This window comes from Anas platyrhynchos, chromosome 11, assembly GCF_047663525.1.
Source record: "Anas platyrhynchos isolate ZD024472 breed Pekin duck chromosome 11, IASCAAS_PekinDuck_T2T, whole genome shotgun sequence".
NCBI classification, from domain to species: Eukaryota; Metazoa; Chordata; class Aves; order Anseriformes; family Anatidae; genus Anas; species Anas platyrhynchos.
The window spans coordinates 7,298,008-7,323,400 of NC_092597.1; the positions used below are offsets into that span (position 1 = coordinate 7,298,008).

Below are 25,393 nucleotides of genomic sequence, written 5' to 3' on the forward strand. Positions count from 1 at the left end.
TCCTCGGTGTTCTGTGCTAACCAAAGTGGTCTAGTTTTTATAGAAGCATACTGTCGCATGCTCATTTCATGCAAAAGTGCCTTAGATTTGTATACATGGTTGAGAATAAATATAGATATAATTCTAAAATCAACTCTGCAAACATTCTGCTTAAGATAAAATATTATGTCAGTGAAAGTAATGTTAGGGATTAGAAAGAAGACATGAATTTTGACAACTGTTTCTTGAAACAAGAAACATGAAAATATCTATTTAATATTGAATACACTTAAAAACAGGGATAATTTTGTTCCTTCTTAAGCAACAGACATCTAGACTTTTATGATGAGAAAATTGTAATACATATTGTAAAAGATAAGCCAGAAACATTGTTTCAAAGTACTTATATACTGTGATTATTGAATCAGATCCTTTCCTGAGGAAATCAGAAGACTGTAACAAAAAGTCATAGTTCAGTTCAATGTGTAGTCTAATGGTAAGAGATAGAGGTGCATATTACTTGGAACCAAGCATGGCCCTGTAAAACCAAACTTACAATGCAGTCTGACTGTAGAGAGGAGAGCTGAATTTAGTGAGTGCTATAAAATACCCGAGGTGTGCTGGAGTAGCTAGCAGCTGGAATTAATCTACAGCACAAGCTGCTACAGCATTACTGTTTGTTTTTGCTTTAGCTGCATACTCCATTTTGTATTGTATTTCACAACTGCTTGATAATACACTGCCTGTACTGAGAGACATTAATCATAGTGTTGAGCCATTTTTGTAAACAAGGACCAAAGCCTTTATTTAAAGGAGAGGAAGAAAAAAGTAAGTGGCTGAGGGTGGGAAAGGAAATGGTAGCCTGCACTGAGATGGTATTCTGTGCATGACCTAACTCCACCTTTGGTGCAATTTTACCTGATTACTGTATTTGTATGCATTCCTTCAAAAAATTCTTACCTCACCAGACAATCTTGTGTTTTTGCAGCATTCCAGCTGGACTATAGCTCTTACTGAACAAAGTCATAATGCTTTTGCAGCATTACTACACCAAGTGGCCCTATAACTCATGTTTGGAGTACGCCAAAGATCTGTAAGTAACTGCTTGGCAAAACGTTTGACTGAAACTATAGTTTTCATGGACATTTAAAAGTTCAGATTAATCTTTCTGCAAGGGCATATAACGTTTAGGATAGAATTTTGAGTTAAAATCCAGTGAAAGCTCTCTTTTTCAGTCTGGGATGCTCACAGTCTAAATGGGAGTTTTAGCAGTTGTGCTGGTCCCATCTTTGACTTTTTAAAATACAAAATATATAACATGAAATAACTTCCGTGAAACTCAGAAATGCAGAACAGAAGGATAATTTCGTAAGCACTTTAATACTGAGCATTCCACATAGCAACTGCATTGCCTCCTGAGCTGCTAGCTGATACGTAATGTATCATGAAAAAAATAATTATTATAGACTCCATAATAATGGCTATTAGTCATCATAACTTGGTTGTTTTAGCTAGAAAATAATATTTTATGCTGTTTTCTGGTTTGCTTCTCAGTGCAATGGAAATGTGTTATTGTATAACACTGATTAGCACCTGTTTTAATTAACTTCTAACAATAACCTGAAAATTATAGGTGTACGCACCTCTTTACTGAAGCATGTTCTCGCCTATACGGTTCCGTCACACATTACAAAACTATAGTAAGACACTGAACAAACTGTCAGCCTATTTCTTCACACTTTAATTCTAATAAAATACAGACATATGTACGCGGTTCTGTGAGCTCAGCTGACTGACATCTGCCACGTAGTTCATGTAACTCCAAGGAAAACGATTTAATTACTTTTGTTTCTTTCCCATTCTTTGATTCTCAGTTTTACCAATTAGAGGGGGGTTGGAAGGTAAACCTTGTGTACATTTTGAAAACAGCAGTGAAAGGAGCTAAGCAAACTATATAAACCTTTTACTTAAATAGCTCCAGTATTAGTCATGGGCTCTGGTTATGTGAAAAAATATATATGAAAAGCAAGTGCCAAAATACATTTAAAAAACAAAAACAAACAAACAAACAAACAAAAAAACAAGGTGGCAACAAGTTCTGGCTCATATGCATTTTGTCAGATCAACTTAATACATCACGAGCAGAAAAATCTGAAATAGTACAACTATGGCTTTCCTTTCAACAAGCAGTTTGAAGGAGAATGAATTTAGCACATTATGTATAGATGCATTTTTCCACAACAGTAGTCTATAATAGACCCTGTCACCCTAATAATTCCATCCTCTTAGCAAAGGAAAACATTTAAATGTCTGCAAACACCTCGTTAGTTAGTTCTTTAGAAAATTGTTTAGAATTTTTCCAATTACCACAGTTGATAGTTCTGTCTACTGATCAACCATCAGTATAGTATTTTATTACAAGCTACTGCTGCCATATTGCTACTTCTTTATCAACTTATTTTTGCTTTATCTAATTTTGCTGTTCTTGCAGGTACAAATACAGACTTAGAATATTAGAGAATGTATTTCTTTACCTTCTCAAAGTACACTTATTTTTTAATATGTTGTAGATTTGCGTGAACTTTAGCATTTTTTTTTTCCAGTACACAACCTAAAACTGCATCAGGTGCCCCAGAAATGCCTTTATTAATGTTGTATTGCGAGTAGTCACTTTTCTCATTAAACCTCTTCTCTTTACACATCCTAAGACAGGGGCATCCTCTACCACAAAGCCATGCGATTCCTTGAAGTTTGCATTGTAGGCATTTGCTAACTAGGCTTTTTTTTTTTTTTTTTTTTTTTGACATATATGTAACAGTTAGCAGAGCAGCTGTGGTGTAAATGTGAGGAGCACTCATCTGTACAGCTGCATTTGAAAGACACATGCCTATCCATGCTCCTCCAGCAGAACAAGTCTGTAAGTGGTTTTCATGACTTAAATACTGATTTATTTTTTTTTTTTGCATTCGCTGCCCTGTATTTCTCTGTCTATTCTTGACATAGACCTATTTTATTTTTCTTTCCCTGTACATTTGCTATAACTTTTTTTTTTTGTTTGTTTTTTCTCCTGACAATGCTGCTTGGTTTAGGGGGTTCAAATCTTGCGAGCAAATTTCTGGTAGTGTAAAATACCAACCGAGGCCCAACTTGTGAGTTGCTTGTGGTCACTTGAGGTTTTCTTGTTTGTTATTTTTTTTTGAACAACACTTACAAACTCTGGTCCTTAGCACTGAGCCTTCCTTCACACCCAGGCGAAGGGGGACACACCGCAGCGAGGCAGCGCTTCAGTTCTCGCTCCATGTGTAGAACGTTCTGGAAATCTGCGCAGACCTTTCTGGGCTATTTCCAGTCTCACCGAAGACATTGTGAAAATCCCCCAAAACAAGGCAGCCTCGGCGTGCCCCGAGGTGGCGGTGCCCGTGCTCTCGCTGCCTGCTCCGGCCCGGCCCCTCGGCCCTTCCCTCTCACCTCCACCCGCCCGGCCCTGCCCGGAGCCGCCTCAGCTCCTCCCGCTGCGGGGGGAGCGCAGCCCCAGCAGGCGGTACCTGGGCCCGGCGCTGGGCTGCAGCTGCAGCGGGCTGTCCCAGCCGCCCCTTTTCGTCCCGGCACCGTTTCCCGCAGCCTGAACGAAGTAGGAGCAGTCGCGCGTGGTTCTGTTTGTTTTTGTGTTTTGTTTTCCGCCCTGCGCAATCCCTAGGTGTGGTGTGCTGCGGGCGGCTCCGGCCTGAGGCAGGCCCGCGCTCCCCTCAGGGAGCCCAACGGCCGCCCGTGGGCGGGAAACGGCCGCGCGCGCCCGAGGCCGCCCCTCGCTCACCTGAGGGAGCGGCCCCGCGGGGCTCCGCCCGGCCCGGCCCCGGCCCCGGCCCCGGCCCCCTCCCCCGCCGAGGGGGCGGGCGGGCGGCGCTCGGCTCCGGCGGCGAACGCGGCACGGAGCTGCCGGGGATCCCGCGCGGAGGGCAGCGCCTCGGGACGGGTGAGGAGAGGCGGCGGCCCGGGGAGCTCGGGGAGGGGGGCGGCGGCCCCGCGGATCTCCTCAGGGATCTCCTCAGGGATCTCCTCAGGGGTCCCGCACCGCGTGGGGGCTCCGCCGCCGCCCCCCGCAGGCCGAGGGCGCCGAGCCCTGCCCGGCCGTGAGGCAGCGGGGGGGCAGCGGGAGCCCTGCCCTCAGGTGGGCTGAGAGGGCGCTGAGGGGGGCCGGGGGCCGCCCGCATTCCTCGGGGGATTCCTGGCATTCCTCAGCCGGGGTCACTCGGGCTCCTTCGGCTCCCTTTCACGCCCCGGCCCAGCGTATTTTGGGGAAAGGGTGTGTCCGCGCCGGGTGTGCTCGGCTCCGTGGGAAGGGCTGCGAGCGGCGGTGCAGCCATCTCGTCCTGCTTCCCAATTAACCTCGCCTCTGATACAGCTCGTGTCCCTCCCGTGCGATGACAACTTCGCGGGGAGATCAGTGCTGCGATAAAACTTTGTGGTGAGTTTGGATTAGCAGCTCCAGCTGACAAAAGAATAGTTGTACAGCTTTTGTCTTCCTTCTGTTTTCCACTTTTCCACGTAAGCTTGCGTGAGTGTCGAGCTGTCGATTTTTTTTTTTTTGAGGCAAAATATTTTTAAAAAATTCCCTGCAACACACTTGGAACAATTATCAAGGTAGAAATAGTGGAAACCTCTCCTGGAAGGTGGTTTTGTTTATCTGAACAGCTCCTTGCATGCGTTCACACAAGGTGAATCCTGTAGATGAGCCAGAAGCCCCCTGGGGTGTAATGGTTTGTGGGATCTGTACGGCAGATACTCGTGTGAATTTGGGGGATCCAGTGTCTGATGCCGTTTTTGACAACAAATGGTGTCACATCTCACCGTTACGGTTCACTTACAAGGCTGGTTTTAACAGACCTTTAAAACTTTGATAAAGGCTGTATGAAAATGGCAAAAACAAAGCACTGATTACCTTTTTTAAAGTGCTTTATGAAAATTTGTTTTGCTAGCAATTATTTTGTCTATAAATGCCATTCTTTTCTTAAATTCTCTTTTTTCTGTCACTCAGAATAAATCCCCCTATGCACACAGTGAGTACTAAACCAGGTGTGATTACTGTTGATTAACATAAGGGTATACAGTGTAGCTAATTTTTTTTTTTGCCTTTTTATTTTTTTTTCTTTTACTGGAGTGTAAGAACTCCAGTCTTTTTTGTGAAAAGATTATAAATGGAAAGAAAACTTGCATGCGGTATTGGGGTGTACCATTGGTAGTGTGGTAAGCAGAATGTTATACCAAGGGATTAAAAAAGCGTGTCATGTTACGAGTGGCAATTAAAATACTTTTTATTGTGTATTATTATTTGCCTGAGAAAACAGTCAGCAATATTTGCATCTATGATCTTAAGCAGAGTATAACATTATCTGTGCAGCTGTTCACAAGTTTTTAACAGAAAACTCAGTAATATTAGAAAGCAATATTTCTACTTCAGATTTAAAATTGATGTAAGATAGTAAGACAGATTATCTTTCACGTAATAGAATATAATAATTATTAGATTTTTTTTTTCAGGTTAATACTGAGATTTCTTATAATCACCTGGTATTCTGCATGTGCTTTTTAAGGTATAGGGGTGTTTTTCAAATGTATTAATCATTGATTAAAAAACGATATAATTCATTTACATATACCTTAAGTTGCATTTGATGACTGTTTCTAAGACCACTTCAGAGCAAATGCACACTGGAAAGGATTATTTTTTTGCTAATGTCCATTATGTTATGAAAGTAATGAAAAAGACAGGGTAATCATTGCTAATCTATGTGCTCACAGAATTTGTGATGATATCCCAAACAGACTGTTTTAGACTGCCTGAATTGCCTTCAAGCAGACCAACTTAGTGTAATTTCTGTTAATTGCATTGTTTAGATTCTCACTGTCACTGGTAAAATGTCTGAGAATGCACTTAGGGTTCCTCTGATGGGGTATGCGTGGCGGGTGTGGAATTTAATTTATGGTAAAAATGTTACCTGATGCAGTGGTGGAGTGAGGTACTGAGGTAAAACTTCTGTGCGGGGAATTTTACCTCACTAAAAGGATGCCAGAGCAGAAACAAAGAATTTGTAACAATATTTTGTTTCTTTTGTATTGTGTAATAGGAAGTTAATCTTTCTGGCAGTATTGGTGAAACTGGTTTGTCTAGAGTGTGCAGTGTCACCTGAAATGTGTAGGTGAAATGGTGTGACCTCAAACTTGAATTTTTAAATTGTTGTGGAGCAATGTGAGTGAGATGAACATACCTGCAGAGCTTTGTTGCAATGAATTTATTAAGCCTGGACTACAGTGGGCAGGTTATTAATTTAAAAATAGCTGCCTTAAGGATTTGGGGGCCTACTAATTCTGCTGATGTTAGAAATTAACCAGAAGTATTCCAGCATAGATTCGTTGTGCAGCCTGGTGTTTTACCACTTCTGCTTTTTTAAAGCCATAGTTGTAGTGATTTTGATGAAATTATCTGCCATTTTTACAATGTTGAAAGCTGAAATTGTGTGTTTTGATGTCACGCATGCAAACCCGATTATGTCAAATGATGTTCAGCCTAGGGTAGTAAGACAGGTCTACGTGTCTTAATAGAGGGGATGTAGTAGCAGTCTGGTCAAGATCACTGATGCTAGCAGGTTTCTGAAAAATGACAATGGACATTAAAATTGTGGGGACATTTTTCCCACCTCTGCACTATGTCTATGCTGAACAGCAGCAGAAATTATAGAGCTGCATACCGTCTTGGTGTTCAGATAAAGCAGGCTTAATGACCAACTGTGTCTTGAATGGCCAGGATGTGGTGAAGATACTGGAATTTCTAACAGTGTCCTGGGGAATATGGTGGTCTTGATGCATACTCAGCTTAGGTTTGGCATTTCACAGGTGGTTTTTGCATGTCTTGAATGCTGTGTTGGTTGTTTTGCTTTAAAATTGCTTGAGGGAAAGTACTTTTTGTATTCATGGAGTGATTGTTTCAGGCATGTTTATCTGGAAACATTAACACCTTTCAGAAACTGCTTTGACCTCCATTCTCAGAGTTAGTTAAATCTAAATGGTAACATTTTTCAGTATATCTGAGTATGACAATTTAATGTTTAAGCCTGAAAAATTAACATGTTAGGAATATATGTGTGGTAGACCTAGTGAAGTGGTAGTCATGGAGTCACTACTGTTTGGGATTAGAGCTCAGTGTGTTTGCTGTGACCTTGAACCATCTCTGCCAACAGTGCTGGCAGCCTCCTTGAAGGAGTTTATCCAAGTGTAGCCTTAAATCCTTCAGGTTTATGTGAAACAGAATGAATGACAAAATCCACAGCCAACAATTTTAAGTACCTAGTTTAGTTTTCTTTGTATGCCTTTAACTAATTTTTTAGCCAGGATGAACTATGCTTTTTAAATGAAACTCATCCATCTTTTGTATTTCCAAGAGCCAGTAACCCCACTGACAGTAACAGATCTAAACCGAAAGTTCTATAATAATTTTCTCATGTTCTATTTATTTTGTTAAAATCAGAGAGCAGTGAGGATTAGAGGTGATTGGAAAAATATTTTAGAAAGCACTTCCACTTAAAACAAACAAACAAACAAACAAACAAAAAACAACAACAACAAAAAACAACCCAACCCACCGGCAAGACTGGTAAGACTGGAAGATGCCTCATTTATTACTGCCACTGCCCCTTCTTTGAGGGTCTCTGCTGTGAGGGGCCAGCACGCCAGGAGCACTGCCAGGAGCGTTACCATTGAGATAGCCTCATGCCTCTAAGCGGTCTGAGCATGACAAGAGCTTGGCTCCAGGCATTTGCAGAGCTTAATAACTCTTCAGTTATATGTAGATTATTTACACCATTTTAATGGAGCTAAAATGCCATTCTGGAAACTATGAATATAGTATGAACAGGGGACTGGTTGGCTGGGCTGGCTTTGGTTATGCTTTCATATGTATGTGCGTGCACATGCCATTTTTGTGGGTGTGCACATGTGCGTGCATAAAGTGACATTTCATCATAAAGTGACAGACACTTGCAGATAGTGTATAAGCGATTCTATTGAATGCTACCTCTAAGAGCTGTTGAAGTTCAGTGAAAGGGGAAAATGTGATTTATTCATATAAAATCTCTCAAAAGTGGGTACTGATTTGTGATCTGATTCAACAGAAAGCGTAACATGAAAGAGGGTAAAATTTGAGCTTTGATATAGAGGTTATGTGAATCAAGCTCAGAATATTTTGTTAGGCCTTTAGAAGCTGTGAATGGGCTGGGGTTTGCCTTCACACAGTCCTTTGCAGACCATTAGCTGTTTAGACAAACAAAAAGCTATGGAACAAATGTCTGATATTTGCTCCCCTAATTGGTGCAACAGCAGCAGCCTTTATTTACAGGAACAATCGGTATGTAATGCTATTTTACAGTTCCACAAACACTTTAACCCTCATAAAGAAGCAGGCCCACCTCTCATTCCCTCCCAGCTTCACACCCTCCAGCGGGAGGATGAGAAGAGCGGAGGCTTGTGGGAGCTGGTGAAGCCTGAGCTCAGTGGAGGAGCACGGTCCGCACTGGGCAGCTCTGGCCGTGTGGGCTCTGTAGGCCTCCAAAGTGATGTGGTCCTGGCAGAGCAGTCCAGCTCGCCGTGGAGCTCCCTAGGCTCTGCCTATGCCTCTGTGACCGAGCACGATGATATCATCTTGTTGTCTTGTGGTGGCTGGGCTCAGCACCCACAGTTCTGACTGTGTATTTAAATTCTAAAATGCATGGTTGAGTTAGTTGAAAGAAGCTAGATGGGTATGAAGCCAAGTGTTTAAAGAATACAATGTAATTAAGACAAAGCTTAACAATAGAACTATGGGAGCCATAACCAGCTCATGTACACATGAAGCTGTGGCCCTGTGTTGGCTGAGTAAATTTGATTCCTAAAGTCTACTTGATATGTATTTTTTGTACTTAAATGCTTATGAATATCTTCTTAGAGACAAAGCTTTTTGTGTGTGTCTTCATATAGGTTAGTTAGTACATCTTGGTCTCTGTATGCAGTTTTACTAGTATTGTGCCTCCTTAATTTTATTTAGAAATAAGCTGTGCTCATGAAATCAAGTTTACGCTGGTTGCATCTGTTGTAGATCAGTTGTATTGCTGTACAGTGAACGTTATATTTTTGTGTGAAAATACTGAAGGTGATCTTGTGATATGTGACATCTAAAGACAAGGAATAATTTTGGAGTAGGGAAACACTTTTTTAAAGTGATATTAATTTTATGTTCTTGAAGCACTGGCAAAACTTTTTAATGAAGGTTGCTCTCTTTTAATGTTTTGAGAAGGGCCTTCTAAAAGACACTTTCATTTTAAAAGAGTTGAGATTTTTGCCTGAGACTGTACAAGCTATCAACAGGATACCCTCTTCTATTTAAACAATAATGGTGTCATTGGGATGTAATAAGATAATTTCCTTTGGAACAAAATACAAAGTTTCTAACACTGACAATTGGAGGAAAATGTAGTGAAACAACATAGAATCTCATGTGGAGTGAGCCTAGTCACATCAGATGTTTGGATACAAACCAGCTTTTGTATTTGAAATCACAAACTGCTTTTAGAATCTATAAGTATCCTTGTGTTACTCATCTGTTGTTCCTGTCAATTCTTCTATAGATACGAGCACTCAATTTGATAAACTAGAAGAGACTATATAAAAGTTCAGTTTCTTGACTTTGTTTTTTTTTAACCTTTTCTGTTGTGAGTTTGTCATAAAAACAAGGAAAATTTGAGTGTAGTCATATCAACTCTGAGATAAGTATTTACAAGGTTTTGTTGTTTGCTTTCTCTCTGAATTTAAAGTTTATAAAAGTTAATTGTACTGCAGTGGTTTCAGGATACTTGGCAAGCTGATAGCCCCAGAAGATTGGATTCAGTGCTACTGGCAAAGAAGAGTTTGTACAGCTCTAAGCCTCTGTGGGACACAAAACGCTATAGTGGTAAAAATACACTTAGGCCTATATAAAGCTTGTACAAACATGACTATTAAAAAACAAGTGTAATGCTCCATCTTCCTCCAGTGATTTTACTGAATACCATATTGTACGTGACCTGGGACAAGCTGAGACGGCAGGCATGAATTGATTTCCTGAAACCATACTTCAGATATGGGTCGTTGTCTTCTACGTTAGTAGCATTTCAATGTGTTTCTAGTTTCTGATTGATTGCTTAGGGTTTGGGAGAATCTCGAAACTTATTATCTCAGTAAAGAAAAATACGGCTTTTTAATTAATAATACAGAATTTGTATTGCGGTTGTAATACAGTTTATAATAGTGAAAATAGTGGAATTTAGAGTTCTCTTAGTATTTATTGTTGTTAAGAAAAATCAAGGCTTTGGTTTCTATTCAGCAGGCAAGGTTTTCAGGTCATATCATATTTCTTTTGGGGATAAATCCTGTGAAATTATGACTAATTGAGTTCATGCATAGCAGATTAAGAAATTGGGCTATATGCTATTTCCTTTTCTTCATTCAAACTTTGACAATTTATGAGACCTGAGGATCTGCCAAAATATCTTGTTGTTGACTCACAGCCATTGAAGCAGATTTTCCTTTTGAAAAAAAAAAATAAATAAACAAACAAAACCTGCTAGTTGTCACACAGTTCAGGCATTTAGCTGATCTGTCACATACTTTCAAAGGACAAACAATATGTTGTACATTTGAGACATTGAGACTTCCAAACACACAACATTTTTCAGCCAGAGGGAGTATGAACCAAGTGGTAAGCAAAGGAACAGTGTTGTTAGGCCCAGCCTTTGCTCTAACTGCTATTACTCATTTTTTTCTGTTCACAATCTTTCTTAAATACAGCTCTTCTCCGGTCCTTGAAGGGGTGGCTGTTAATATTCTGGTTTATTGGTTGAGCATCTGAATTAATATTTGGGCAGAATTGTGAAACTGAAATCCCTATTTCTAAGGAAGCAGATCTTAGACTTACCAATGTACTACACTGCTTTCCAGGATACATTTATAAAGTAATACTTGTGGACCCTGCTAGCCTACCCGCAGCTGCTTGCTTCCATTAACAGCTGTGGAAGAAAAGTGTTATTTTGAGTTTTTCCTCCTGTAGGGAAGTCTGGTATGGCATCCCTAGGCTGCTGTCTGAAATCTGGACAGAGAATATTTTCCGTGGAACAAAAATGAAAGTAATTGATTCAGAAACGTTGGAATTCCCCCACACACTAAAATGTATTGCAGTGATAGCATACTTCTTTCTGTCCCCCGCACTTCTCTGTGGGTCAGTTTTCCTGGCTGGACTGTAGGTACAAACCTATTTGTATCCTGGTTTGGAGGCTGGAATTATTTTCAGAGGAAGAGGTTTTGTTATTGCTGTTTTTAAGGTCAGAAGTGTGCAAATTATTTTGAATATTATCAGTTTGCCACAGAACTGTGTTTCACTATCTCATTTTATAGTCCAAAATCTAGAACTTTCAAATTTCTCTTTTCTCCCTTCCACTCTCCTGTAAGCAGGGGACCAAGGACACTCAGCTACGCCAGAGTTATTCTCCCTATAGACTAAAAGGAACAAACTGCAGCCCAGGCCCGTTTTCCTCTTGCAGAAAGTCTCAAATTATAGGCAGCATTGACAGTGATGTAGTTTCCCCTCATGCTTGCAATGTGTATTTATGAGATTGTGTTCCACCAAGTGTAAAAACATTACAGTTTTGGTCTTTCCATGAATTATCCTGTCTGCTTCCTTTGCTGTACCTTCACAGTATGCAAGTTTTCCTTCCTCTTCTCTCCCCAAGTTATTTCCTGTCCTTTTTTCATAGCATTGTATTGACCAAACACCCACTTTGTCTTTGTCTGATGTTGATGGTGCTTTCTGAACTGTCAGCTGGAGAGCAAACTCAGTGTTCTGTAAAGCTGGAGTACATATTTTACAGTTCCTTCCTGTCTTTTTGCTGTGCATGTGTGAAAAATCTGAACTAAGCATCCATCAACTGTTACATCCCTCTTTTTTTTTTTTATGGGTGGGGCTGTGTAAGTTCAAGTTTTTCAAAAGTCATTCTACAGCTTTAAGATTCTTTTTCATTCATCCAAGAGCAAGAATTAGTGAAAAGCCAAATAACTCAAGGGCAAGGGCATTTAGCTAAATTCATTCCTCTACAAAGAAGATAATGGTATGCCCTAATCCTCCTTTAATGAAAAATCTTTAGCTGATTCAGTTTTAGGAGTCTCGGGCTTATAATATTGGAGTTTGTGTATTTCTGTCATCGAGAGAACCAGGGAGGAGTCCTAGTGCAATGGGAAAAGTGGAGAAGAGAGAGAGAGCCCTTTTATTCTCCCATATTTCTTCACTGGATGTATGCAAAAGGAGCGCACACATACTGTGACACAGTACCTGTGAAAGATCTGTGGCTCTTAGACAAGGGCAGGGAATGTATCTGGTGGTGGGAGCTGTAGCAGTGTGCACCCACATGCCCGTCAGCATCCCTGGGTTGTGTCCCAGGAGCCCCGTCTATCCAGCGCAGTTTGTTGGCTCCTCTGCTGGAAACAGAAACTGAGAGGTGCTTTCTTGTGGATATGCTACGGGCATGCTTAGTACGGAGGCTGTAGGAAACAGGAAACAGAAGAGCAAGCTTCATATGCAGAGCATGGCATTTAACAAGATTGGGAAACCATGGTTTTAGATAAATCTGTCTTCTAGATTTGTCTAGAGGAGAACTGAAATGGATGAGCGGACACATTTCCATGCCTTTGTGATGTGGTAACGTTAGGAAGGCTGCAGAGCTGCTGGAGCAAACAGGCATCTCTGGCACAGAAATACACTTCTCAAAAGCACTCTTTTCTCTTTGTGTTGGCAGGGAGAACAGTAGGGGTTCCAAATTACAGGGGTTTTATTTTGTAACATTGGTCTCAAATAACTCCTGGTAGCTAGCATTAAAATAGGTGGCATCAGCTGTGAAAGGACATGTTTTGGAGGCAGTATAAAAAATGTTTTTGACAGTTAAATCTTCAGTGTTCCTCTCCTGTGGTACTTTGCAAAGTATCGTATCACTGAAGAACAAACTGCTACAGAAGAACACTGAGAGTATTGGATTTTCAGGTGTTAGGCCCTCTCCTGACAAGTTCCCTTTCTGAACAGCAATGTTTCCATTTTTGGCAAAAATAAGTTGTTAAAAAAAATGAGACCATTTCTCAGAAATTATAAAATATGGGGCTTTCATACCAACTGAGGCCAGTATTTAAAATGATTGTTTAAAAGTCTTTACAAAGGTTTCTTTTAAAAAGAAATCATAAAAACTGAAAGGCCTGAAAAGCTTTGAGTGCTACTTTTTTGTTTGTTTGCAGAAGTGTTAAGCTTGAGCTGCACCAAGGCCATGTTGTTGCTAGAATAGGTGATCTCATTATTCCCTCACTTGCTGATCTGATAGAAAACTGCCTTTTTTCTTTCCGGATCAGTAAAGCTGGTCTGGGTCACTGTGCAGCTGCATGGCTGTTGGCTTTGTCATAAAAAGAACGGGGTTTGTACAGCTGAGATAACGGGATGCCAGAACAGCAGCTCTTATGGGGTAAAGTGTCATGGCCTGTGTTGTTCTAAGGCAGCTGCTGAAACACAACGTTGAAATGGAGTAAGCATCCTTCACAGCAATGTGTTCTGAACTTTGCAAGGAGATACTTGATTGAAAATGACTCTTCTGCTGAAATCTGAACTAAAGGTAATGACTTGGGAAATACAGTGAATCCTCTCTAACGACACGTGTAAAACATAATGCATGGAGCAGATTTGCTTTGCTTGTGTCTGACTGTGATTCCTGGATCTTTAATTCTCTGTTCTTTTGGACTTGCTGGAGATGCAAATGGCTTTATTGAGCTTGTTGATCAATAAATCCAGCTGCCTAAGTGTATATGGTGTAACTGGAGAAAATTAGACTCTTTTCTGGAGTGTTTGCAAGTTTTCAGGTAAAACTTTGTTGCTCAATAGTTTGACTTGGTGTCAGGAGCACATAAAGTTACCAGGCAGATGTAAATATACTTTCCCTGTTCTGAACTGCAACTTTTCATCTCTGAAAGATATTGGTGGTTGCATGTCCTTGACTATATTCTCTGTCATTTTAGCAAGTGGAATATTTTCAGAATAAAATAATTTCTTGAAGTAGTTATTTCAAATGTCCTGATTAATTTGTAGATGCTGTTGTGACATACAGGAGAACTGGTTTTGTAAAATAATATGACAGTGTCCTACTGAATTAACAATTTATGCATAATCATTAACTCTGTTTTCTGGAAAGAAACAAAAGTCTCTCATTTCGTATTCTTTTTTAAAAATCCTTTGGTACTGCAAATAATTACTAACAAGATTATATAATACAAAATTGAAAGTATTAGTGTGGCAGGAAACCTGGACACAAAATTTGTGTCTCCCTCAATAATAAGAAAACACTTTCTGTTTTTGATAAGTAGCTGCAATGAAATAAGCAGCCACGCAAATAGGAAAAATCTCTTCTTAAGTACTGTTAAAATATCTAACCTCTTTTCGTAAGCTTAAGAGTAAACAGACTGTTCTGTCATAACATTTGAGAGCTTTGGCAGCCTTAAAGAAGATTAAAACTAGACAGTTTTAGCTGTCAGTGCCCCCAGCTGCCTGCCACTCCCCTCTGTCAGGTCAGAATGTATTTCATTCGTAGTACAGAAAACGAGACTGATTGCATTCACCTAGTGTGCCAAGCTGCAAATTCTCATGGCAGAGGTGTGCACACAAATGGTTCCGGAGTTCCTGTTTGGGAGATGGTGACGTCCATCAGAGGAGTGGGGTAGACAGATGGTGGAGTCACAGCGTCAGTCCTCTCATCCTAATCTATTGCTGTAAGCCTGCCAAAGTCTGGGATGCCAACTATGTAATGTGTGCGTAAAAATGACTGTGACTATAATTACACAATTAACATCATTAGAGGTTTTAAGTTTTCTTTGGAAAGGGTGTGTATTAGTAAACATGCTAGACTTTTTTAATTAAAAAATAAAGTTTATAATATTGAAAAAACAACGTTTTCACGTATTGTAAAATAACGTTTTGATATTAGGTAGTTCATTCACTGGTTGGATGTTTAATAAAACAGGAACTCTAAGTTAAGCCTTCAGATATTTGAATGATTGGGCCAGCTGTCTTACTTTCTTGTATATACGTTTTTCAGTTATGAAAAAATAAAATGTTTTATTTAAATATGTTTCTAAACTTTGTTTTCCACAAGGTTTTATCATTTTATATAATAAAGTGAAGTATTTTAATACTCACAAACAAGACAAAAGCACTTATTTCTTTGTAGTCTATAAGAGACAAAAAAATACTACTGGTTACTTTTAACTAGATTGTTAACCTAACTACTGTTTCCACTGTTTGCCCCAGGGATGGGACATCCACAGCTTCACTGGGAAACCTGTTCCAGTGCCTCGCTGCCCTCTGAGTGAAGAATTTCTTCCTTATCTAGTCTAAGCTATCTAGTCATTTAGTTTAGAAACCCCTTGCCCTGTGTCACTGTACTCCCTGATAAAGTCTCTTCCCAAAGAGACTTTTTATATAAGAATGGAAAGCATAAAAGCTTCAAAATGCTAACTTTATTTGATAAAAACTTTTGAACTTTAAAAAATACTTATGTTTTTGTTGCCTTGAGCAAACAAGGAACAATTTTGAGGCATTGATAAATGTCACTAGATCTCAACAGGTTAAAGAACAGAGCGGAGACCCTGGTTTCGTCTCCAATCTCCAGTTACCATTTATTAGATCAGCATAGCTTGGTTTCTCTACAGTGTATATGCTGAGTTGCTGATCTGTATTGTCCTGTTCCTTTTTTCCTCCATTGTTTCCATAGCTAGCATCAGTGCAGCTGAGTAGCTGATTTCAGTGCTCTGGTCAAAAACCCACCAAATCAATGGAGATCACTTCATTGACTTCTGTGTGTTTAGAATAAGCTCTTGCTATTTTTACTTTGTCGCTTTGTCTCTGCTTATACACAGAAACACTGTAATTAATGTGAGCTGTTACAAGTAATCATAAAGGAAGGTCAAGTGATACAGAAAAATACAAAGAACAGAAGCCCAAGATAATGAAATGTATTGGTACTTGTGGTTTCCTTTCTGTGTTCTCCCTCCTTCATTTCTCCACTTCTTGTAGTCTTTGCTGGCTCATGTTTGCTTTTCCCTTCATTATGTTTCTCTTCTTACTTGAAGAAGTCTTAAATAGAGATCAAATTTGTAGTTTCAATTTATTTCCCTTTACTAAGTGATCTTAACCCCTGTGATAACTCACTACATAGCTCGCTACATCTTTTTGTATCTAAGAAAAACTTCAATAGTGAGAATGCTCTTTATGTGCTGCATCAAAATAATAAATTATTATGTAGCATTGTAATTAGAGTAGCATATTTCATCATACTTTCAGATGAAGTGAGCCTGCTATTGAGGAAGAGCTGGAGTTGTTTTTATTGGGAGAAGAAAAGGTTTTGAGGGGACAAAGAAGAAATGGTTAGAAACTAGCATACTGTTAATATTCAACCAAACTTTCTAATACACTCTCAGGAAAAACAAAAAAAAATCTGTTGTTTAGAATATCTGAGGGAGATGATTCGCACTCAGATGCATAGGTGAGTGAAACTTGCTGCAGAGGCTTGTTCTTTTTTCAATGAGACATCCTGTTGTTTCAGTTTCCCTTTGATTATTATTCATTGTCATTTAGTAATCTTGGTTTTGTCAAGCTTCAGTGATTACTCAGCTCTCCAGCTCAGTTCAAAAGTTTATTCCTTTCAGGTTTTGCATCAGTCTGACAGAGTCTGGAGTTCCATTCTTCTGAAGACACAGCTCTTTCTGTGTCTGCATTGCCTCTGCTACTGGTAACTACTAAAACACTCATAATACACAACAGACAGTGAAGTAAAAATACCCACAAAAGCAGCTCTTACAGAAAGGAATGAATGGAGTTTAGTATTAAAAGTGCAGGTAGCATTTAATTTTATTGTTTTCTAGAACTGAAACAGTTCTGGCACATACGACCTGGACTTCACATTCCTGTTGCTCCTGAGAAAAATATACTACCAACCTTGGAAATACAAGCATTATTTTTCCATTTTTGTTGCATAGCAAAGTATTTATCTTAAAATATCAGCTTGTTCTCTGAAACAAGCCCACAGCTAGAAGACTGTTAAATTATTTGTAGCAAAATTTACAGTTGTGGATGACTGAGAGATGAAAAAGTTTATTTTCAAATGTCTTTAGAAGCATATTTTTTTGCTGTGAAATGGGATAGGGTGACATAAAGTTGCCATGGGGTGACAAAGTTAGAGGAAACAGTGACCTTTCCACTTCTGAAAACAACTGTTGAAAGCAAAGTACAAAGTACATACAAATGGAACTCTAAGGCATGAGAATATTGACTTCTCTTACAGTGCTTTAGGTACATAAAACTCACGACCTAAAACTGCCTGCTTGTGTTTTGCTTTCCTGGGATTATGTTTACATATTCATACGGCTGATGCTAACTTTTGGCTACAAAATCAACGTGGGCTTGTGAAGGGAACAATCTTTGAGTACATAAAATGGCAATACCCAAAATAAAAGCTGTCTTGAATCAAAAAAATAAAAATTTGCACCAGGATTGGTTATATGTGAAGTCATTTGATTCCAAAGCAACCAGCACCAACTCTGCATAGGTAATCTTAACTGTTGTTATTTCATAACATTTACATTCATAAAATAACATTATCTTTCACCCAGAACTGGTCAGTCAGTTGTTTGTTTAACAATGCATATGCTTTGGGCCTTGTATAGCTTATAGATTAATTTTATTGTCTTCAGAGTTGTACTGAATGACTGATTAAAGTAATTAATGAAATAATTTAAAGTATTTAAAACAATTGATTTTGGTAACTTTTTTCTATTCAGCTGCAATCCTCAGACGGTCATGGAGCCATATTTTCCTGGTTTTAAGCACATGCAGCAGGACTATGAAGTTACTCTTGAACTTGCAAGTGAGGAGACTCAGAAGAATAGGAATGCACAGAATTCTAAGACGGGATCTTATGGTGTCAGTATTAGAGTTCAAGGAATTGATGGACATCCTTACATAGTACTAAACAATACAGAAGGATGTTTGTCAGAAAATCCTCCTCCTTCTGGAAAAGATCAGAAGGTCCTTTCTCAGACTGCAAGCAAGCCATCCACAGAATCCAATACTGCTTTTAAACTGGAGGACAGAAACAGTGAACACACACAGTTTCCTGCAACACAGCTTGTTCAACCCTGTATGTTTAAAAGCCTCAAGATAACCAATCTGGATGAAAAGGAAAACGGACTATCAGATTTTAGAGATGGATTGCCAAAATCCTCCAATTTGTTGAACTTTCAAAGACATCCTGAGCTTTTACAGCCTTATGATCCTGAGAAGAATAACTTGAGCTTGGATAGTTACCAGTCTTCCATGTGCAGTAAATCTACATCTTTTGCAAAAGAAGATAAAACTGAAGCAAAGCCTTGGATTTCCTCATCTAAAGTTGTGTCCCTACAGAAAACAAATACGTATCTTGCAGAGTCAGCCACAGCAAATTCAAAAAAAGTACATTTAAACAGGGCAGTAGACATAGAAGACCAAAATAAACAGGTGTTGGATTGTCCCGGTAGTGCTATCAGCCCAAGTGAAGTGCATGTTTCAGAATCGTTTTCATCTACAGGAGGATCCCCATGTGCTAGTCCTATTGCTTATCCGGAAACTAGAAAACCTAGACCAGATGTTCTTCCCTTCCGCAGACAAGATTCAGCTGGGCAGGTGTTAGATGACTCACGAAGATCATCGTCCTCATCAGCTACTCCCACTTCTGCAAATTCCTTGTACAGATTTTTACTTGACGACCAAGAGTATGCAATCTATGCAGACAATGTTAATCGGCATGAAAACAGAAGATACATCCCATTTTTACCTGGAACTGGCCGTGATATTGACACCGGTTCCCTTCCAGGAGTAGATCAGCTAATTGAGAAGTTTGACAAGAAAGTTGATCCTCACAGAAGAGGTAGGTCAGGAAAAAGGAATAGAATTCATCCAGATGATCGTAAAAGATCAAGAAGTGTTGATAGTGCCTTGCCATTAGGGTTTGATATAAACTCAAATAATTTAGGTGAATTCAGTAAAAGCTTGGGTAAATCAGCTGAGCACTTGCTAAGACCGTCTAAAGTTTGCCTCCACAAGCAGTTATCCAGAGAGCAAAAGCCACCTTCCAAAGACATGAAAATTTCTGCTCGAAGTATTGGAAAACTGCAAATGCCTGATAAAGACTCTCAGAACAGTCATTTCAGTTCTTTGCAGTATCATAAACAAAATGGAGCTAATACTGAGAGCTTCACGTTTAGGTCATCCACGCTCCCAGGACAGAATAAGAGAGATGAAGTTAAAACAGTAACTTCTACTCTGTTGTTGCCAAACCGTATCACAATTCCATCAGATTCAGGAGCCAAGAAGATTTCTGTAAAGACATTTTCATCTGTCCCTAATACACAGGTAATTTTGAATTTACTCTTTAAGTTATGTTTTGCATTGTAACATAATAAAGTTCTTGTATCATTAGATGCATGTGTTTCTATTGTTCATTAGAACAAAATCCAGTAATGTACTATTTCTAATTAGTAAATGCAAAAATTATTCCTGTAGTTGAGGCTATCGAAAATGTGTTTTGAAAAACAATCTTATTCTTGTCTGGGTGAAGGAAGATGGTGGGGACAAGGAAGATTATTGTAAATAATGTTGTGATATTTCTGAAGCAGAATGCTGAAATCTGTGGAACTTTATACAAAATAGTGTTCTGTCTTTTGGTGTAGTGTATGCTTCCTTCTTGCAGTAAGCTAAAACTCCAATGAATCTTAGAGAACTTGAGGTCCACAGTACGTAAGCTTCTTCATAATAGAACAGAATGGAGAATTTCAACTGGAAAGGTTGTATTTACAACTCTGATAGGGTTATACTTTTTGACATTGTATTTTGTCCTTTTAGGCAACTCCTGATCTCTTAAAAGGCCAGCAAGACATTGCACAGCAAACAAATGAAGAGACTGCTAAACAGATACTTTACAATTACCTTAAAGAAGGGTCAGTAAACATAATTAACTTTTAGAGGGGAGGTTATGTTTGCTCAACATTTATTTTCTATTACGTTTAAAATCTGAAATTGTAAAATCAAAGCTATCACTAAATGGAATGACTGTTTCATAGTTTTGTATCTCAACTGTGTCTTTTAAGGCATTACAGGATCTCAAAATACCTAGCTAGTCAGGATATAATATCTTACATAAGATATTGTTCAAGATTTGATTAAAAGTACTTGAAATCTGTGATTCAGAATATGTTTTGTCTTTTAAATGCTTAAGCTGTTAAACTTATGTGATACGGATGTTCATGAAGAACTCAAATGATGCCTGATGGGAGTTTAGGCTTGTGCTTTATAAAACAGAAAAAAATATATATATTTTAAGAATTTACAGAAATTCTCTTGCTGTGTACAGAATACCTTCTCCACCAGGAACTTTGTTACTTGATATTTTCTAATGATAACTTATTAAAAGGTGAGGAAGGAAGGACAAATGACTTAAAATACCTGTGATGCACTCAAATGTCTTTGCATTGCTGAACTGTCATAGGTACAACTGTACAGATGTAGCAGTTTTTGGCAGCTGTTTAAGAGTTTTTGGCAGCTGTTTAATGTTTTAATGGTGCAGTAGTCAGGACTTGAAAAACCTAGTAGTAATTACTTTTAATTTCTGTATGTTTGAGTAATATATATGCTGAATACCTGTCTTTCCACAGCTACGGTCGTGTAGAAGAGAGCTGCAATTAAAGAGTTCAGTGATACTTTTAAAGAAATTATTTGAAATTTAAATTGTTAACAACCTTTCTTCAGAAGATTTAATGAAATCATAGTTGAGATAGTTTGACTTATTTTTATAGTAGTTTTTTATGGTTGTGATTTTCAATAGTTTGGACGCTTATTTTGAATTTGTTTTGATGTTAATGAAATAGTGCCTTTGATCACATCATTGCTTACTTCTCTGTGTTTTAGAAGTGCTGATAATGATGATGCAACAAAGAGAAAAGTCAACTTGGTTTTTGAGAAAATTCAGACATTAAAGTCAAGAGCTGCTGGAAAGACACCGGTAAATTTTTATTTATTTTTTAACGTTTGGGCTTATTTCATAGTGATGCAGTGTTCAAACAGTTCTTTGAAAGTTTGAATCCCCTCACTGACTTCAATGAGACCATTCTTGTAATTTCCCAGTGGTGTAGCTTAATGTTAATCATGCACTGAAGTGTCTTATAGGAAAGATTTTTCTTGACAATTTAAAAAAGAGCGTAAAGGAGTCTGCCATGAGGACTGTCTCGGGGTTCATTTATTACAAGAAAAGAGAGGTGCAAACTTAACAATAAATCTCTCAGACATCAAAAGGTTGTTGGATCGAAGAAAAAGCCAACGTATGTAGCTTTTAAGAATAATCTTGGAACATCTTCTCATTATAATGATGTAAATAGATACCTAAATAGAGAGTGTTTTAATGTGCAATTTTGAAAACCAGTAAGCTAGGATATTGTTTAAAAGCTATATTACACTAATATCATTTGACAGTTGCCTTCTTAAAATGTTTTTGTTTCCTGCCATGTGGTACACTGCTTTTTCAGTTCTAAAGCAATGGGAAGAAATGTCCAGTTGTTGAAGTGATAGCATAAGAAAGGCTAAATGCTTGCTTTTGGTGATTATTTCATTCTGGGCTATAATTAGTGAAAATTAAAATATAAAATACATTTTTAGAAGTTACAGAAAATTAATTTGAAAATCTGTTTTGACACATGAGCATGCATCCCTTTGATGTCTGTTTTGTGTGGTGGTATCTCAGTGAAATTTGTCCCCAACTACTATTGATTTAATTTAGGTGTTGCCTAATTTAAATATTTTTAGGTTCGTAATGTTCTCTGTGTTGTTGGCAACCTACCTTGAGCCATTATTAAGAATTTTAATGAAAATCAAATTGTGGTTCTTTTGAAAATGTTAGCTTGGTTTGACCCATATGAAAAGTCCAAGATGAGCTCAGGCAGTTGATGCCACACTTTATTAGTGTTGCCTGTAGTTTCACTTTAGATTTTAAAAGGAAATTGTCAAAGAATGTCTTGGCTTTGTGGGAATAAGTATCTATTTAATTGCAGGTTTCTGATTCTTCAGCTGAAGTAAAAGCGTTGGTGGAGCAAAAAACAGAGCTTGAAAGGAAAGTGGAAGAATTACAGAAAAAACTGGATCTAGAAATCAGGGTACTGCCCTTTTTTGTTATAAAGTTTTTGTCAAATATACTTTTCTAAGTAAGTGACAAGTGATCAGCAAGTTGATTTTTTGTATCAGAAAAGGGTATCTTTTGTCCAATTTTCCAATGAATTTTCTGTTTGAGATATAAATATTAGGAATGTTTTGTAAACTGTTGTTGCTTACGTAATCATAATATTTTTGCAGTGCTTGTTGCAACATGCAGTGCATGTGTTCTAAAATGTTCTGTATGAAAGCCAGTAAGTTTTACGTAAAAACCTGTTAATATTCCTCTGTGAGTGGCCGAATGTGTCTGGGTATAATAATAGAAGCTGTTCTGTTTCGTATTCTTTTTGTCCAGATGTACCTATGCTTTTACAGATTTTTGAAGTGTCATTGTTCATAACAGTTACCCTTTCTAGGAAATCACTTCCTTCTCAGTAGTACTTGAGAAGAAATTTGGCACCATGAATATAAATACTAGGCAGACATACATAAAGTTTCTTAGGTATCTGCTGAGGGAGATTTTAATCTGTTCACTGGGAGACCTATATGGAGTGGGAGACAAAACGTATTACTCAGAAGCTGTTTATTAATTAAAGCATTACTTCAGTGCTGAATCCAAAGTAATTAAGTATAGCCATGCTCTAAAGACATGGGTAGGACAGACTGGTTTCTTTCAGTTTGCATTTTGAGTCCTACTAAAAATCAATGTACTTGAAACTGATGAGAAAACTTCACATTTGTCACAAAAATTGAAAAGCTATGGTTAGTGTGTTTTAATAACAGTTTCAAGATTTTAATATTCATAACAATAAATACTTCTGCAAAAGAAAAATATCAAACCCTTGAAATGACTCCTTTCATATAATGAAAGAGTCTTTAATTTTTTTTTTTATGCTTAGTATATTATCTTGCTTAACTTTTGATGTACAAAAAATAGAATCAGCAAAACACAAAAGAGGAGAGAGATGCTACACGAGCAAGCCTGAAAGATCTTCAGTTCCAACTTGATGAAAGTATATGTGAAAGAGATGCCTTAAAAAAGAAGCTGGAAGAAAACGAGAAGGAACTCCGGCAGAACCTAGAGGAGTGAGTGCATTTTTGAGAACTTATTAATTGGAATTTATACCTTTACTTAAACTTTTTAGTTTAAACGTACCTGGGTCTTCAGAAGATAATATTGTAATCAGACAGGGACGTTTGCTATTGTAGAAAATGTTTCTACTGTTTAAAAATAGCGTATTTTTGAATATCTTGAAGGGAAAGATTGCTGATTTATAGGCATCTTTGTATTGCAAGTTGCTTTTAATATTTTATAGTCATAGTATGTAGTTTTAAACTTTAAAATACAGAAAACGTAGAGTGATTTAGTCAAGAATATTGTACCAGGTTTAAAATATAATGCAAGTATCTATTTAAATGTCTACTTTAAAAGAGTTTTCATTTTTCCACCTCTGCCATTTCATTGTTCTGCCTCATATATTCCATTCCCTTTGGGCAACATGAGACTAGATACTTGTATCTTTTTAGTACTTGGAAGAACCAATCATTATTTCTGCCATTAAAAGAAAAAATCTTCTCTGATTTTTCCTGATGAGGCTTTTTCAAGTGAAGATGGAACAGGAACAACACCAGACTGAGATCAGAGATCTTCAAGACCAGCTCTCTGAGATGCATGATGAACTGGATAATGCAAAACATACCGATGAAGGGGAGAAAGAGGTTCTAATTGAGGTTAGTTATAAAATACTAGAAGTAGGATAACTTACTTAGTGTAACTTAAAATTAAAGTAAGTCCATGTGTGATCCAAAAATAAAGCCCAAATTCTAACTATTTGGTTCTTTTTAGTCAAGGCTGTAATTTCAAAACTTGATGACAGCAGGAGAAATGGGAAATGCATTTGGTGCCATGGCATGTTATAAATGCCATATATTGAATTGAAGTATGGAACAGTTTCAAAAATACCTGTTTAAAAGACTGAAACAATGAATAAAAGGGGTGGGGTAAGTTCTTAAATCCAGCTGCCAACAAGAAGAACTGAGAGAAGGGAAAGGAGAGTATACATATAGGCTGAGGGTACTAACATCAAGACTAACTGAAAATGCACTGCTAAATATGAGGGCATGGGTATACACATACATCTTCACGAGAAAGATATGCTATGAACCAGCTTCCCCCGTGCTGTGGATAGCTACATCTATCCCGTGCTGTTTTGCCTTCAACCCCTCCAGGTGTTCAACTGTTCTAACTTGCAGAAGCAACTTTCTTTAATCTTTCCAACAAAAAGTCAACAAGGAATTATTGTGTTCACTTCTATTACAGTGTAGGAAACAAAGATTTTTATTTCTTCTCATCTACCTTCTTGCAGCTGAAGGTAGGACTGAGGGATTTGTTAAAATGCAGCCTTTAGGTTTACTCCTGCTTTATTTATAGGAAGTGTAGCGTTAGTCTTTTTACAGTTCTGTAGCATCAGATACATAACTGATGTTTTATATAATGGGTCATTGTGTTGCACTTCTAGCAATCTTGGGTTCTAGTAGATTTTTAGCATTCTGTAATAAAGTTGCAAACAATATATCGGTCATAAGAAATGAAGCTGGCCTGGGAAGCTTATTCTTAATTGCCTTCCCTCTCTGAAACAAAAAGAACAGTCATCAGAGCCATCTATAAGACAATTGTGTTTATTTTTGATTTTAACGATCTTTAGGAGCTGATGCAAATGAAGCAGGATCTGCAAGAAGTATTAATAGCAAAAGAACAACAAGAAGAAATTTTGAGAAAGAGAGAGCGAGAGCTTACTGCTTTAAAAGGAGCACTAAAAGAAGAAGTATCTAGCCATGACATGGAGATGGATAAACTTAAAGAGCAACACGATAAAGAATTGCTCAATCTGCAGCAGAGCCTGGAGAAAGCAACAAAGGTGAAAGAAGTGATTACAATTAATCTTTACAGGGAAAAATACCTATCACAGATGGCCCATAGTAGATGCTTTCAGATCCTAATACTTTTAGCAAAATAAATAGGTATATTTGGGCTAGGAGATTCTTTGCTGCTGATAATGAGTTTTATTTCATACACTTTAGCTGCAACAAAAAATCAAAGCATTG

General features: G+C 38.1%; 1 protein-coding gene and 1 long non-coding RNA gene across 18 annotated transcripts in view; one reads left to right on the top strand and one right to left on the bottom strand.

Moving 5' to 3' along the window:
- LOC113844967 (uncharacterized) overlaps positions 1 to 3,796 on the bottom strand; it is a 38,516-nt gene extending 34,720 nt beyond the window's left edge. For 2 of the 6 annotated variants that reach the window (XR_011812063.1, XR_005268511.2), the window contains exon 1: positions 3,525 to 3,796. This is a non-coding gene — a long non-coding RNA (uncharacterized lncRNA). The remainder of the gene's footprint in view (positions 1 to 3,524) is intronic. The other 4 variants (XR_011812064.1, XR_005268510.2, XR_011812065.1 and 1 more) reach the window with 4 other exon arrangements.
- Positions 1 to 25,393, top strand: part of CGNL1 (cingulin like 1) — a 67,564-nt gene that overhangs the window by 9,621 nt on the left and 32,550 nt on the right. For 5 of the 12 annotated variants that reach the window (XR_011812062.1, XM_021267096.4, XM_038184782.2 and 2 more), the window contains exons 3-10: positions 968 to 1,072; positions 17,896 to 19,504; positions 19,994 to 20,088; positions 21,056 to 21,149; positions 22,192 to 22,293; positions 23,226 to 23,374; positions 23,884 to 24,019; positions 24,994 to 25,206. Coding sequence is in view for 10 of the 12 variants with exons in the window: in XM_021267096.4 (XP_021122771.3) it covers positions 1,008 to 1,072; positions 17,896 to 19,504; positions 19,994 to 20,088; positions 21,056 to 21,149; positions 22,192 to 22,293; positions 23,226 to 23,374; positions 23,884 to 24,019; positions 24,994 to 25,206 (2,463 nt within the window). In the remaining 2 variants the exon portion in view is untranslated. Of the gene's footprint in view, positions 1 to 967; positions 1,073 to 2,797; positions 2,897 to 3,276; positions 3,611 to 3,799; positions 3,953 to 4,381; positions 4,445 to 17,895; positions 19,505 to 19,993; positions 20,089 to 21,055; positions 21,150 to 22,191; positions 22,294 to 23,225; positions 23,375 to 23,883; positions 24,020 to 24,993; positions 25,207 to 25,393 lie in introns of those variants that run through there. The other 7 variants (XM_038184783.2, XM_072043511.1, XM_021267095.4 and 4 more) reach the window with 7 other exon arrangements.